The sequence below is a fragment of the Carcharhinus amblyrhynchos genome, chromosome 8 (genome assembly GCF_965287045.1).
Source record: "Carcharhinus amblyrhynchos chromosome 8, sCarAmb.v2.hapA, whole genome shotgun sequence".
NCBI lineage: Eukaryota > Metazoa > Chordata > Chondrichthyes > Carcharhiniformes > Carcharhinidae > Carcharhinus > Carcharhinus amblyrhynchos.
The window spans coordinates 35905415-35922023 of NC_137331.1; the positions used below are offsets into that span (position 1 = coordinate 35905415).

General features: G+C 43.7%; 1 protein-coding gene across 1 annotated transcript in view; it reads right to left on the reverse strand.

Annotated features, from left to right (window-relative positions):
- The window catches only part of ofcc1 (orofacial cleft 1 candidate 1), a 213192-nt gene that overhangs the window by 84040 nt on the left and 112543 nt on the right, over positions 1–16609 (reverse strand). The window contains exons 11-12 of the mRNA XM_080193522.1: positions 12386–12474; positions 7654–7778 (exon numbers count right to left, since the gene is read on the reverse strand). Of these exons, the coding sequence (XP_080049648.1) occupies positions 7654–7778; positions 12386–12474 (214 nt within the window). The remainder of the gene's footprint in view (positions 1–7653; positions 7779–12385; positions 12475–16609) is intronic.

Consider the following 16609-nt stretch of genomic DNA (forward strand, 5'->3'; position numbering starts at 1 on the left):
GTTGGTGCAGACTCAATCGGACAAATGGCCTCCTTTTGCACTGTAGGGATTCTAGAAGATTTATAAACAAACAGCTAGCTTACACTGAATATGATCAGGTTTCGCCAAAAATAAAAGACTCAACATGCTGTGAATCGATGGGATTAGGTCAAAGCAAGAACTTCAAGGGCTAAATTATCCTTTAGATCTGGAATGCTCACCTCTTTTAGGAGAACAGTGGGAGAAAGTGTGTGCACAGAGAGTCGTCTGCCTCAAATATCTGTGCTTTCTTTATCACTGGACAACAGACCCCCAGTTATCGGGTGTGGGAACTGCATATATCTAACAATATGACTCTGTTCAGTGAGCTAAAACCTTTACTGATCACTGTGCTGTCACAAGCTCATTCCGGGACCCTGCTATAAAGCAGAAAAAAGTCCAAACTGGCAGGCTTTATTTGGCTGAAGAATGCGGGTGCCCCACAGCGCACAGTGAGGTTTGGAGTCTGCAGCTGTGTCACAGTTTCTCCCAGGACTCCTTTCCTCCCCCTTTCTCTGTCCTGCACCGTTTTCTGGGTACAGTTCAACAAGCGAGCACCATCTAAGTGGGCAGCCGGAGATTAAAGCTGACCTGAAAATTCATTCCAAATACTTCACATCATTCGACCATTGTTGACAGAAGGAGCTCAAATTTCAAAGGAAAAGCATTGGAATCACGGTGCACGCCGGTTCCCTCCACATTGGGATTTTAACATGTTCCTGAGAATAGGTGGAATCAGCTCCGAGTCATGCCACAAAATTTTGCAATACTGCAAAACCTTCCTGACAAAAATGTGCATTCATGCTTTCAACAGCTGTAGACACCCACTGGAGTCTAGTGCCTCAAACGCCCTGGTCCAAGCTGTTGTACCAAGATTTTGATGCAATGGGAAGCGAGAATTCTCTTTTTGGCAGCATTGTTATGCAGCAGTTAGCGCAGCTGCTTCACAGCGCCAGGGACCCAGGTTCGATTCCCGGCTTGGGTCACTATCTGTGTGGAGTTTGCATGTTCTCCCCATGTCTGCATGGGTTTCCTCCAGGTGCTCCAGCTTCCACCCATATTCTGAAAGACCTGCTGGTTAGGTGTATTGGCCTAAACGGGCGCTGGACTGTGGGACTGAAGGAATTTCACAGTAACTTTATTGCAGTGTCGACGTAAGGCTTACTTGTGACTAATAAATAAATTTTACTTTACAAAAATTCTTTTGGGTGGCACAGGGTACAATAGTTAGCACTGCTGCCTCGCTGTGCCAGAGACCCAGCTTCAATTCCTAGCTTGGGTCACTGTGTGTGTGGAATTTGCATGTTCTCCCCATGTCTGCATGGGTTTCCTCTGGGTGCTCCGGTTTCCTCCTACAGTCCAAAGATGTGCAGGTTAGATGGATTGGCCATGCTAAATTGTCCATTAGTGCCAGGGGGACTAGCTAGGGGAGAGGTGTGCGGGTGGGATTGTGATCGGTGCAGAATCGATGGGCTGAAGGGTCTCCTTCTGTACAGTAGGATTCTATTCTATGATGCTATGAATTCAGGAGAGGATAGTATTAGTCAATAAGTTGCCTTGGTGGCAGAATAATTTTTCATCTTGGTGCGTAAATATCACTTAAATGTTATAAGAAAATACAGTTGCCCAAGGTAAACCTTTTGAGTCATTAATCCAGAGGATTTGTTTGAAAGAGGGGGGAGGTAGTGTAACAGTCCAATGGTAGGACACAGAGTACGATGCATAAAGATATAAATGTAATCAAACTTTCTCTTGTGATGTACAGGATTTTCTCAAATTCCTTAATGTTATGCCCAAGGAGTTCAGTTTGCTTTGAAAATATCCAAATTCCAGAAAACTGTACCATGCGGCACAGGAAAAGCATAAACAACAAGAACAGGAAAGAAATAAAGTAAATGCCCAAGAAAGGCTGAATAGAATCCCTATAGAATAGGAAGAGGCCATTCAACTTGTACTGACAATAATCCCAGGCCCTATCCCCATAACCCCATGTATTTACCCTGCTAATCCCTCTGACACAAAGGGGCAATTTAGCAAGGCCAATCTACCCAACCTGCACATCTTTGGACATAAAGGGGCAATTTATCATGGCCAATCCACCTAACCTGTACATCTTTGGACACTAAAGGGCAATTTAACATGGCCAATCCACCTACCCTACACACCTTTGGACTGTGGGAGAAAACCAGAGCATCCGGAGGAAACCTATGCAGGCACAGGGAGGAACATGCAGACTCCACACAGACAGTGACTCAAGCTGGGAATCGAACTCCTGTCCCTGGCAGTGTGAGGTACAGTGCTAACCTCTGTGCCATGAAGCTGACTTGCATTTATATAGCACTGTGACTTCAGGGCATCCTGCAGTACTTTACAGACAAGGAAATACTTTTGATGTGTAGTCAAGGTTGTAATGTGGGAAACGTAGTGACCAATTTATGCACAGGAAGCTCCCACTGATAATGACCAGAAAAGATGTTAGTTGAAGGAAAAACATTGGCCAGGGCACTGGGGAGAAGTCGCTTGATCTTCCCCAAAAATTATGACCAGGGAACCTTTCCGTTCAACAGGAGAAGGGCAGTGTAATTTAGTGTATCTCCTGATAGATGGTGGCTCTGAAGGTGCAGCACTCCCACAGAACTGCGCTGGAGTGTCAGCCTGGACTTTGCATGAATGAGACCTGAATCCACAGCCTGGCTGAAGAAACAGTAAATGTGATGGGCCATTGAGCCCATCACATTTGCCAGCCAACAAAAAGGTATCCAATCTAATCCCAGTTTCCAGCTCATGGTCCGTATTCCTGTAGGTTCTAGCATCTGAAGTGCACATCCAAGTATTTTTAAAATGCGATTTTAAGCAGTTTCACGACCCCAACAAGTTATGGTGGAACTGTATAAAATGCTAGTTAGGTCACAGCTGGAGTATTGCACACAGTTCTGGTCACCACACTACAGGAAGAATGTGAAAGCACTAGACAGGGAGATATGATTTTAATTTTGAATTGATTTAATTTATTATTGTCACATGTTAAAATACGTTGTTAACATTGTTTCTTGCATGCTGTACAGACAAAACATACCGTTCATAGACAAGGAAACAAGCGAGTGCAAAATGTAGTATTACAGTCATAGCTAGGGTATAGAGAAAGATCAACTTAATGCAAGGTAAGTCCATTCAAAAGTCTGATGGCAGTAAGGAAGAAGTTGTTCGTGAGTCGGTTGGTACTTGACCTCAGACTTCTGTATCTTTTTGCCAAAGGAAGAAAGTGAAAGAGAGAATGTCCGAGATGCATGGGGTCCTTGATTGTGTTGGTTGCTTTGCAAGGCAGCGGGAAGTGTAGACAGAGTCAATGGATGGGAGGCTGGTTTGCATGATGGATTGAGCTACATTTACAACCTTTTGTAGTTCCTTGCAGTCTTGGGCAGAACAGGAGCCATACCAAGTTGATTATCAGTGGGAGCTTGCTGTACATAAATTGGTCGCTGTGTTTTCTACATTACAACCTTGACTACGTCTCAAAAGTACTTCCTTGTCTGTAAAGTGACCAAATTTCTCCTTAATTTTACACAAATCCTACACCAATTACTTTAAATCCCCTCCCCTTTTTACAGGTCTCCATGTTAATGGGAGTAAGTCCTGCCTATTGCCCCTACCCAAGCCCTTCATGATTTTAAAAAGCTCAGTCAAGTTTCTGCTCAGCCTCCTCTGTTCCAAAGAAAACAACTTCAGCAATCAAATCTCTCTTCAGAACTAAAATCCTCCAGTCCTGGCAACATTCCTGTAAAGTTCCCCAGCTAATAAACCAAAGTGTCTTCACTTCCTACACCATCTTATCAACATGTCCAGCTATCTGTAGGGAATTGTGGGTGCATATTCCAGAGGTAAGAGTGTTACTGTGAAGCAGAATATATCATTTTAAGTTATTTTGTGAGAAACTTCTAACGATTTATGTCAACTGTGCTGACTGCTTGTTTAATTAACTTAAGTAGGTTGATAGTGGGACACAAACTTATAAAACTGTAAGATAGTGATTGGGGTAAGCTTATGTAGATGGGAGATCAGTAAGAGATCACAGTTGAAAGTGCAGCTATATTTTGGTTTAGCTCAGTTGGCTGGACAGCTGATTCATGACGCAAAGTGATACCAACAATACACGTTCAGTTCCCATACCAGCTGAGGAAATTTATGAAGGCGCTGCCTTCTCAACCTCACTGAAGGTGTAGCAATCCTCAGATTAAATCACTACCAGTCAGCTCTCTGCTTTAAAGCCTATGGTCATCAGGGTCAATGGCGTCTGTACCTTTTCTTGGAACATAGGACTTTGGAACAGGAGTAGACCATTCAGCCCTTCGAGCTTGTTCCAGTAATTCAATGAGATCATGGTTGATCTGGGTGCCTGTTTCAACTCCACCTTCATGTTTGCCTCCTACCCTTGACTCCTTTGTATATTAATAATCTGTGTAACTCTGTCTTGAATAAATTCTATGATGCAGCCTCCCCTGTTTCCTGGGGAAGAATAGTTCTACATGCACGTAGGGCTTTAGGAGGTTGCAAAGACAGGGAGGGGAGATAGGCAAGAGGGACTTAGTGAGGAATCAATCACAAGGGGTGGTGGTTTGGGCTAATTTAATGTGGGGTGAAACTCTGGAGACCAGCTACAAGAAAGTTGGAGAAATTGTCAGTGTAAAACAAATAAAACTGTACCATGAATGTGAGATGGTGATGGCCTCATGGTATTATCGCTAGACTATTAATACAGAAACTCAGCTAATGTTCTGGGGACCTGGGTTTGAATCCCGCCACAGCAGATGGTTGAATTTGAATTCAATAAAAAAATACCTGGAATTAAGAATCTACTGATGACCATGAAATCATTGCTGATTGTTGGAAAAACCCATCTGGCTCACTAATCCCTTTTAGGGAAAGAAATCTGCCATTCTTACCTGGTCTGGCCTACATGTGACTCCAGAGCCCAGCAACGTGATTGACTCTCAACAGCCCTCGGGCAACTAGGGATGGGCGAATAAATGTTGGCCCAGCCAGCGATACCTAAGTCCCACAAATTCATTATGAGAAGGTCATTCATCTTGGTCAGAAAAATAAAAAAAAGGCATATTATCTAAATAATGCAAAATTGTAGAGCTCAGTTTCAGAGGGATCTGGGTGTCGTAGTGCATGAGGCTAGTAAGCAAATAATTAGGAAAACTAATAGAATATTATTGTGAGGGGAGTTGAATATAAAAGTCAGGAGGTAACGTTTCAATTGTACAGAGCTTTGATGAGACCATATCTGGAGTACTGTGTAGTATATTGGTCACTTTATTTAAGAAAGGATGTGAATACATCAAAAGCAGTTCAGAGAAGGTTCACTAGACTAATATCAGGAATAGGTAGGTTGGTTCATGAGGAAAGGTTGGATAGTTACTCTTCTACTGGAGTTTAGAAGGGTAAGAGGCAACTTGATTGAAACATATAGAGATGTATTTTCCCACAGGAATTGTCGCGGGTGAGGGAGGGGCAGTCCCGCCCACCTTGTGAATCATAGCAGGTAAGGGAAGGTTGGACCCACCCATCTTGTGAATTGTAGCGGGTGAGGGGGGGATGGACCCACCCACCTTGTGAATCGTAGTGGATGAAGGAGGGGCAGGCCCCACCACAGGGATCATAGCAGGTGAGGAAGGGGTGGAAAGGTCCATTGACCTCATGCAGTTTTGGGGCGAATGCATCCAGGAAATCACGCCCATAAGAGCCTGAGGTGTCTTGACATGATGGATGTGGAGAGGATGCTTCCTTTTGTGGGAGAATCTAGAACCAGGGGTGCCACAGTTTAAAAATAAGAGGCTTCTCATCTAAGACAGAAGTTAGAAGAAATGTTTTCTTTTAGAGAGTTGCGAGTCTTTGGAACTCTCTTTCTCAAAAGGCAGCAGCGGAAGCAGAGTCTCTAAAAAATTTTAAGGCAGAGGGAGATAGTTCCTTGATAGGCAAAGGGATGAAGGTGGGAGGTTACGGTCAGATTAGCCAATGATCTTATTGAATTGCATAACAGACTCAAAGGGTCATGTGGCCTACTCCAGCTCCTAATTTCTCTGCCCATATGTGATCTAATGTTGTGTTGGGGTAATTGATCAAGACTGTACCCAGCACGGAAGCTTGCTAGATAAGCGAGCAGGTAGAAACAAGACTATAACACATTCTACATTAGGAGCAGGAACTTGAATCATCCTTTAAATATAAATAATGTAGTACAATGGTACAACAAGCTGATAGCATGATCACCACGTGTCCCTGCACTTATGTCTGACACACATACATGCCCCACCCACATGTATGTCTCACTCACAGTCATGTCCCATCCCCACGCATTTCTCATCCACGCATCTGACCCAGAATTTTTCACTGACCTCATTATTGAGCAGGCAATCATCCGTCAACACGCATCTCTTCCTTGGTCCACAAGGAGACTTTACACTTCTCCCATAAAAGACAAGAACTAGGTGGTCATTCGGGCACAGTTTTCTTTCCATATTTTCATAAGTACACAAGATAAAAGAGCAGAATTATACCATTCAGCCCATTGAGTTCGGTCCACCATTCGATCATCGCTGATATGCTCCTCATTCCCATTTTTCTGCCTTCTCTTCATAACCCTTCAACCCATTACCAATTAAAAGCCTGCCTAACTTCTCCCTAAATTTACTCACTGTCTCAGCATCCATCACACTCTGGGGTAGCGAATTCCTCAGATGAACAGCAGAAGAAAAAGCGCGCAAGAGGATAGTGAAGAAATATTAAGTGATTCTGCATAAAAGCGGGACCCCGGGGAGAGTCTGCATAACACGTGTATGTTTTTCCTGATGGAATAAGGTGGAAGAGAGAATATCTGGGGTGCATGCGGTCCTTAACTATGCTGCCTGCTTTTCTGAGGCAGTGGGAAGTGTAGATAGAGTCAATGGATGGGAGGTTGGTTTGCATGATGGACTGGGCTTCATTCATGACCCTTTGTAGTTTTTTGTGGTCTTAGACAGAACAGGAGCCCTACCAAGCTGTGATACAACAGGAAAGAATGCTTTCTAATCCACTGAACTAACACATCACGGGGCACAAAGGAGCAATTTAGCATGGTGAATCCATTATCCAACACATCTTTGGAGAGTGGGAGGAAACTGGAGCACCCAGAGGAAACCCACAGGCAGAGTGTGCAACCTCCAAACACAGACAGTCACCCGATGCCGGAATTGAACCTGGGTCCTTGATACCATGAGGCAGCATTGCTAACCACTGTGCCGCCATGTCGGCCCAGTTAGGGCACTATTAAGCCCAGAACGCATGCATTTTACTTCACGTAACCCGGATTTAAAGGTTACGCGTAGTCTTTTTTTGACAAAAGGCCCTTTAACGTCTTCACTCTTGCATGAAGCTAATCTAATTAACATGATTTTTTTTCAACATTGACGTTTGAGTCAGTCAAGAACAGGTACCTTAATCCCTGAGCTTTGAGCTTCCCAACAGATAAAAAGGGAGCCTCTTAGACATAATTGCACTTGCCAAAAGGATAACTGAGGTAAAAATAATGAAAGAATGTCTGGGAAGAAGAAACACCGATTGTAAAGCGCAGCCCATTTTTGATGTGGAACTCACACGACAGAGAATCTGTATTGATCCTGGTCCACAAGGTATGAGGGAACCTGTGAAGATCTGTCCTTCTCAACAGGATTCTGATGCTTATCCTTGGTATTGAATTCAAGTGGATTATGCTGAATAGCCTGTCAACAAAACAAAAGTGAGAAATATCAGTCTACCAAAAGGCAGTTGGAAAACTACTAACCTTTTGAACAAAGTGCAATCGTGGCTGTATTAAAAAGGAAAACTTCCACATTCTTGACGAGATAGGTACTTGGGGAAGAAAAAACATTTTTTACGTTCCGTTTGTGATGTTTTTTCTTATGAAGGGTCTGGTTTATGCACCTCACAATGCAAAGTTAATCTGCATGCAACTTTTCAATGCTGTCTTAAGAAAGCATTACAGTTCCAGGGGATTAACCATTGAATCATAGACAGAAAATCTACCAGAACCAAATCTCCATCAGCCTTGGGTGGGATTTTGCGATCTCGCCCGAGTGAGGCTATAAAATCCCGCCTGTAGAATTCCTACAGTGCAAAGGAGGCCATTTGGCTTTCAAGCCTGCACCGACAACAGTCCCACCCAAGTCTTATGCCCATAACCCCATATATTTACCCTGCTAACCCCTCCGACAATAAGGGGATTTACCCAATCAACGCATCTTTGGACTGTGGAACGAAACCCACACAGACACAGGGAAAAAGTGCAAACCCCACACAGACAGTGACCAAGGCTGGAGTTGAACGTGGGTCTCTGGTGCTGTGAAGCAGCAGTGCTAACCACTATGCCACCTTGCCACCCCAATGTCCAGGCAGTTCCCTTGCTCGTTGACTGAAATTTTGTCAGAATTGATATATGAAATAGTCGTCTTCACCGTTTTAGTGAAGTTACAAGAAATCAACCTTGAATGAAGGAAGGTCTTTTCTCCCCCCACCACCACTCTACAGCTTAGTACACTTTCTGAGTGGACAGAACATAAAACAAGACTGCGACAGGTATGTAGGTGGTCACTGCAATATTTTCTGTTCAAACAGAGAGAGATAGAGAGACAATACCTCTAAAAAACTATCACAGCAGGAATAACCTCTTCATATTAACATCTTATAGGGTATAACTTCAGCTAGGTGGATAGATTGGAGTCTGAGCTTCATTGTCCTTGGAGAAGAAATGAACTGAGAGGGGATTTAATAGAGGTGTTCAAATCGCAAGTGGAGGGAATGAGTTGGGTGTTGGGGACGGGTAGGGCCGGGCATCTGGGCAGAGTAAATGGGGACAAACTGACCATGCAGACATGGGGAGAATATGCAAACTCCAGTCATCCAAGGCCGGAATTGAACCCAGGTCCCTGGTGCTTTGAGGCAACAGTGCTAACAACTGTGCTACCCTGCCACCCCAATGTCCACTCAATCCCTTGTTTGTTGACTGAAATTTTAGCAGAATGGATACATGAAGTAGCTAGTCGTCTTCAATGTTATGAGGAATCAACCTTGAATGAATGAAGCTCCTTTCTTCCACCCACTGTTGGTGGAAGGATCAAGAACCAGAGGGCATAAGTTTAAGGTAATCGCCAAACAAAGCAAAGGCAACTCCGGGAAACATGTTTCCACACTCCAGGTGGTTCAGATCCAGAATGCGCTACCTGTGAGAATGGTGGAGGCGAGTTCAGTCGTAGCTTTCGAAAAGGAAACGGATAATTATCTGAAGAGAAAGGATTTGCAGAACTATGGGGAATTAGTAGGAGATTGAGATGCGCAGAGAGGAACTTGGAGAGGAGGTTCATGAAAATGATCTCGGGGAATGAAAAGCTTGACATGTGAGTCGCATTTGAGGACTTTTTGTCTGTACTCGATGGAGATTAGGAGGATGAGGAGGGAGATCTTATTGAAACTTTCAGGATAAGAACAAAGAACAGTACAGCACAGGAACAGGCCCTTCGGCCCTTCAAGCCTGCACCAATCATGATGCCTGCCTAAACTAAAACCATATGCACTTACGGATCCTTTCATTCCCACCCTATTCGTGTATAGATGCACCTTAAAAGCTGCTATTGTATGCTCCCATCACCTCCCCGGGCAGCGTGTTCTCCAGACGTTCACCATCCTCTGTTTAAAAAGACTGCCTTGCAATCTCCCTGAAACTTTTCCCCACGCACCTTAAACCTATGTTTCCCCAGTACTTGACTTTTCTACCCTAGGAAAGAGTATCTGACTATTGTGAAAGGCCTGGATAGAGTGGGCACAGGGAAGATGTTTCTATCAGTAGGAGAGATTGGGAGCCAAGGGCAGATCCTCAGAGTAAAGGGACTACCTTTTAGAACTGAGATGAGGAGGAATTTCTTCAGCCAGAAGGTGGTGAATCTGTGGAATTCAATGCCACAGAAGGCTGAGGAGACCAAATCATTGGGTGTATTTAAGACAGAGAAAGATAGGTTCTTGGTAGGTAAGGGGATCAAAGTTTATGGAGAAAAAGTGGGAGAATGGGGCTGAGAAACATATCAGCCATAATTGAATGGCAGAGCAGATTCAATGGGCCAAATGGCCTAATTCTGCTTTGAAATCTTATGGTCCTAGGGACTGCAAGGAGTTCCAAGATTTTTCAGAAAAACATAGTTGTTTACTTATAGTGGACAAATGTCAAGTGTTAGCTTGTAACAATCAACTTATTTACTATCAAATGTATCAGCATGCTTCTTCTTTAGGGGGAGGCTACAGTACTAGTTTATCTTTGTAGCAAAATAGGACTGCACGTTTTTAAGGTAGTTTTCATTAATGAAGTGGATATAAGAATTTATAATGGGAAAATAAACAAAGTGCATGTAGATCTAATGTTTTCAATAGGTTATAGATAGGTAGGTATACAGACAGACAGACTGAAGGATATAAAGGAAAGTGTAGGGTTGAATTGTTCGTCCTAATCCTGCCAAATTATTATATCTTCAAGTAAATTATTTTGCTCTTCGCTGACCGTCATATCCCACAGATTCGCCTGTCCTGTGCTATAATCCCAAGGGACTGTGCTGATAATGAGCTGAGACATTAACCTGTGCTTTCTCCCAGGGAATGCTGGCTGACCAGCTTACATGCTTCAGAGTTTTAGCATTTCTTCTCTTTTTCATTTGGTCTTTGAGAGGATTACTGCGTTCGTTGATTACTGGGCATGGTAAGTATCCTCCTCGCCCGGCACTCGCTCACCATTCCCCAGTCCCCTGATCTTTCCCATGCCTCTCAATCTGGTCTCTGGCCATCCAGATAACCTTTAGCGTCCCTGTGCCTGATCTTCCTGACACACAGCTCTCTCTTCACTATCTCACCAGGGATTGGTTCAGTATCAAACACAAAATGACAGACATTCATGTAAGGTTTGACTGCTGCTATCCACAGGAGGGGTCATAGAGTCATTGGGTCGTAGAGGTTTGCAGTATGGAGACAGGCCCTTTGGCCCAACTTGTCCATGCCGCCCTTTTTTTATCAAACTACTAAGCAAGTCCCAGTTGCCTGCGTTTGGCCCATATCCATCTATACCCATCTTACCCATGTAATTGTCCAAATGCTTTTTAAAAGACAAGATTGTACCTGTCTCTACTACTACTTGGTGGCACGGTAGTTAGCACTGCTGCCTCATAGCTCCAAGAACCCAGGTTCAATTCTCGGCTTAAGTCACTGTCTGTGTGGAGTTTGTATCTTCTCCCCGTGTCTGCGTCGGTTTCCTCTGGGTGTTCCAGTTTCCTCCCACACTCTGAAAGATGTGCTGGTTAGGTGCATTGATCCAAACAGGCGCTGGAGTGTGGCAACTGGGGGAATTTCATGGTAACTTCATTGCAGTGTTAACATAAGCCTGACTATTAAATAAACTTTATTCATTTATTTATTTTACTTTGCCTCCAGCAGCTTGTTCCAGACACTCACTACCCTCTGTGTGAACAAATTGCCCCTCTGGACTCCTTTTGTATCTCTCGCCCCTCACCTTAAAGCAGAGGGAAGGATGGAGCAGAACAGACATGGAGACGGCATGGAAAATGGCCCAGAGACAATGGGAATTTCAAAGTTAGGCCAAAGAGATCAAAAGAGGGGTACGTGCAGATATATAGTGAATGAGTGATGGAATCACTGTGCCATCCTTCAGGTAGTTAAAATCAAAGTTTGATGAAAAATACAGTTGAGTTTAGTTGCGATAACTTCATGATTGAAAAGCTTGCCAGAATCCATTGTCCATCAAATATGAAGAATGGGCACGTGGATGACGGAAATACGGCAGGAACCAAGGGCCTTGCACCTCAGCAAGCCTAAAGAAAGAGGGGAAACTTGGCAGGAGAAGGGAAAATTGTTTAAAAGATACCCTCAGGGGGTAGTTTGGTCACTCGTTCTTTTCGGATCGAACGTTCTGTCTCCTTTAAGGCAGTGGCGGCTTTGCAATTTGCCCAAATTTAAAGGACTGCTGAAAAATAGCTTGAGGAAATACAGCAAGAGAAATGTGTGGCCCCACTCGAAAGGCTGGCAGGTGAATGACTGATTTTGATTCACCTCAGCTGAGCTCTCTTACGGCCGAGGAGGTGCATTCTCAACAGCCAGGGTTTGGCTGGCATTGCCAGTTTTGCAATATCATTCATGTCGGCTCATCAAGTGCATCAAGTTTAGCTGGGAAGATAGTGAATATCTTTAGGTGTGAAATGTATTTTGCTGACAAGTCTTAGCTAACAATTGCAGGCATGTGCGATGACACCGCATCAAATAGCCGGGACTACCTGCTTACCCTGCAAAACATTCCACTCTCACTGTTCGCTGCTGCCAACCCATCAAATGTGTCCTCACAGCCGGTGTTAATTCCACAAGAATCCTGAGCTGCAGTGTCAGACAAAGGAGTAAAAACACCATTAAGGCACATTACATATTACTCAGCTAATGCCAAATTCTCCAACACTACGCAATCACATTTTTATCGCTAGGTGCTCCAGAACAGATTGGAGAGGCAGAATGGGAGGAATGGGGTGGGGAAGAAAGATCTTGAGCAGGTTTTCCTGCTAGCCTCCTCTTTTTTGGGCACTTGTAGAAAATTTGAGCAAACTGCCATCTCCATCTCCAAAGATGTGTAAGGTTAGGTGGATTGGCCATGCTAAGTTGCCCCTTTGTGTCCAAAGATGTGCAGGTTAGGTGGATTAGCCATGCTAAATTGTCCCTTTGTGTCCAAAGATGTGCAGGTTAGTTGGATTGGTTGTGCTATCTTGCCTCTTAGTGTCCAAAGATATGTAGGTTAGGTGGATTGGGTACGCTAAATGCATGGGATTACAGGGATAGGAAGGGGGAGAGGGCCTGGTCTGCTCTGTTGGAGAATCACTGCAGACTTTGTGGGTTGACTGGCCTCATTTTGCACTGTTGGCATTCTCTGATTCTATGCTCAGTTCAAGGGTGCATTTACATAACAAGTATTGGGATTAGAGGGTGAAAAATGATGGGTAAACTGGCTTAAGATGCATAAAGGGAACGAAAGCACAAAAGTGAAACCAGAAGATATGACAGCACAAGAGGAAAGCAAAGATTAATTAAGTTCCGATCAGAGTGAATTGAATGAGCCAGTTGACAATATTTTATCCCTTATTTTGTGACGTGATGAGATTTTCCACCATGATAAGGTAAACATTCTCTTCTCACAGAGAGTAATAATACTGTGAATGCACTTGTGAAGATTTCCTCTCTTTGGTATTCTAACAGAATCATTAACACAAATTCTTCGCAAAAACATTGACGACTTTACTGGAAATAGCAACCAGAGGAAATCTGCCCCTATTGTTCAGTAACATGCTTAGTAGCTGCAAAATCCTTTGGGTAAAAGCCAAGACTTGCAATGATTACGTGGGGAGCACTGTATCAATAAAACGCTACCACATTTTCATTGAGTTTATTTCCGAGATGGTTGTAAATAAAAAAAATTGGGCCGTTGCACGGATTTCTTTAATGCTATTTTACAGCATTTGCAAACATGAAATATTTGTGTTTTGAAAGTGATGGAGAAAATGTAATCCCCAGAAATGGAAGGCAGTGTGTTAATCAAAGTGAAGATATCTCGCCACATTTTCTTTCAGACCCTGGGAGACAATTCTTTCTTATTCAGGGAAAATCTCCCTGATACCTAATGATAATTTCAAAATTAATTCTTTTTAAATAGGTATGTGATTTTGTTACAGACGAAATATTTATCCATTACTTTCTTTACTAATCTGGAGAAGGATAGACTCTGAACAAATGAATCGAACAATACTTAGTTATCCACTGACATTTTTACCAAATGCACGTCTTGATCTACAACCTGAAAGGAACAGTTGATGGTAGTATGGACTGAGTTATGTCCTCTGGTTACAATTTGTTAGAAGTAATCACACTTTAGACCCATAAACACTGGAGATTCATCTAATGTATTTCTTTCTGCTCCACACGTGGCTGATAGGCTGACAGACTGATACATTGGCTGGAACTTTACGGTTGTTCACGCCAATAGGATCTTCCAGTCCCGCCACGGGTCTCTTGCCAGCACAGTGGAAGCCTGCACCGACAACAATCCTAACCAGGTCCACATGTTTACCCTGCTAATCCCCTGACACTGAGGAGCAATTTATCATGGCCAATCAACCTAACCCACACCCAGGAGGAGTCTACAAGTATGAGATATTGTCAATAGCGCGTGAATAAATTAGCACCCACAGTTCGCCATGGTCTGAGTGGTACTTCAGTTGCTACCATCTCATCTGTGTATTTCTGTACCCCTGTATACATCACATGTAGATTCCACTCTTTTGATATAGATATCTATCCTACAGATAGCTATCCATTTTGTAGATGCCTGTCCAGTACATAGCTCAAAGCTTACACTTCATCCACATGTGGCCACACACCATCCTGGCTTGGAACGAGATCACCATTCCTTCACCGTCGCTGGGTCCAAATCATGGGACTCCCTCCCTAACAGCACACTGAGTGCACCTACACCTCAGGGATTGCAATGGTGCAAGAAGGCGGCTCACCACCAAGGGATGGGTAATGAATGTGACAAGCCGGCGATTCCCGCATCCCATGAGTGAATGGAAAAAATTGTGCTGTGGGCTCATTTATCACCCCTCTACCTGACTTAAGTGATTGTGTGAACTTGATTTCAATGGGAATTGTCACATCGAGCCATTCCATGGAGTGATATGGTTCCCATGTCTATTGTTGTGGTATGAATGGATTTATTCCTTTTACTTCTCATTTGTCCTATTCCTCCGTTTTTGATAACCCATTCACCACCTTTCTTTATTCTGAACACATTTTACCATGATAGCTTTTGATAACTCTGCCATTTGATCCACTTACAAGACATCCTGTTCTGGCTGTCAGTTGATGTGGTCATTTACAGTTCTTGCACATCTTTCTCTTAATTGTATGAATTTTTTTTGTTGTTTCTCGGAGTCAATCCTGCTGCCTTTTGCTTGACTGAATTGAAAGCTCTGGCAGTCAGCACCTTCATCCGCCTATCCACGGCTCTGTGTGTTCTGGCAGTGCCTACAGCCTGTGACATTGTAGGCTGATCCTTTCCAATGAAATCATTCAGGGAGTTCAGAGCCCCAGACAGCCTGATCTATCCGCCTTTCATTTGTGTCCTCAAATTTACACTCACTGGCTGCATTTTCTAACCCTGTGAGAAAGTTTGTCAACAGGCTCACCTGATTCCTGCCTCAGGCCTTGAGATTCATTTTGACAAATCTGACGCTTTGAATTTAGCTAGAAGTGCGGGTGCTGAGTTTTCTTTGTCTCCACTCAGCTCCCAGCTAGTTATCGACTGAAATTTTATGCTCATTCATGCTGACGGGATTTTCCCATCCCGCAGCAGTGAGCGGAGATTTGGCTAGACATCAAATTCTCCAATTTCGGTGCAGTGGGGGCATGTGGCAGGAATGCCTGATAAGATCACGCCTATTAAATTTATTCCGTTGTCTCATGGAATCATAGAATCCTACAGTGCAGAAGGAGGCCATTCAGCCCATCGAGTCTGCACAGACTCATCCACCCAGGCCCTAACCCCGTAACCCCATGCATTTACCCCAGCAAGTCCTGCTGACACTAAGGGAAAATTTAGCATGGCAATGCACCTAACCTGTACATCTTTTGGACTGTGGGAGGAAACCAGAGCACCTGGAGGAAACCCATGCAGACATGGGAAGAACGTGCGACCTACATACAGACAGTGACCCAAGCTGGTAATCAAATCCGGGTCCTTGGTGCTGTGAGGTAGCAGTGCTAACCACAATGCCACTGTGCCGCTCTCCTGACCAAAAAGAGGTAGCTGACACTTTCCTCTTCAGTGGTGCCTTCTTGGAAGCCACTGAGTGTCAATCTACCATTTTGTTTAAGCTGCTCAAATGTCTCTACAGCATCATCAGCCAAATGCATCATGGGTGTCAGCTATGTGTTCGTTGCTATGGCGGCCATTTTGTTCATGCACAAGAATGCAGATTGTCTCTCTCTCAGTAGCATTAATTCAGGTTGACTTTCTTTTCCAATCTAATTTAGCATGAAATTCTTTTAAAATGTTTGGGATTTTACTCAGACATCCACTTCTGTCATGCTGTGTTCTGGTCCTATTTGTTAGACATAATCACACTTTTGACTCAAAGATGCTGGAACTTCATCAAGTGTATTCCTTTCTGCTCTGTATTTGGCTGATAGACTGGTACATTGCTACTCAGCTCAGTTAAACGAAAAAGAGCAGCATGGACAAGTTGGGCCGAAGACCCTGTTTCCATGCTGTGAACCTCTATGACTATAACAGCTTAACAGGAGTGGTGTCGTAATGAACATTCAGAGGGAATTCAAAATTCAAAACGGAATCTCTTTCATCAGGCTTCAGCTGTACAGGAATGAAACTAAAACTGGGAGAAGTTGAATCCCACGAAAATATTTCAAAGTTTAAGTATTGGTGTCACAAGAAGGCTTACATTAACACTGC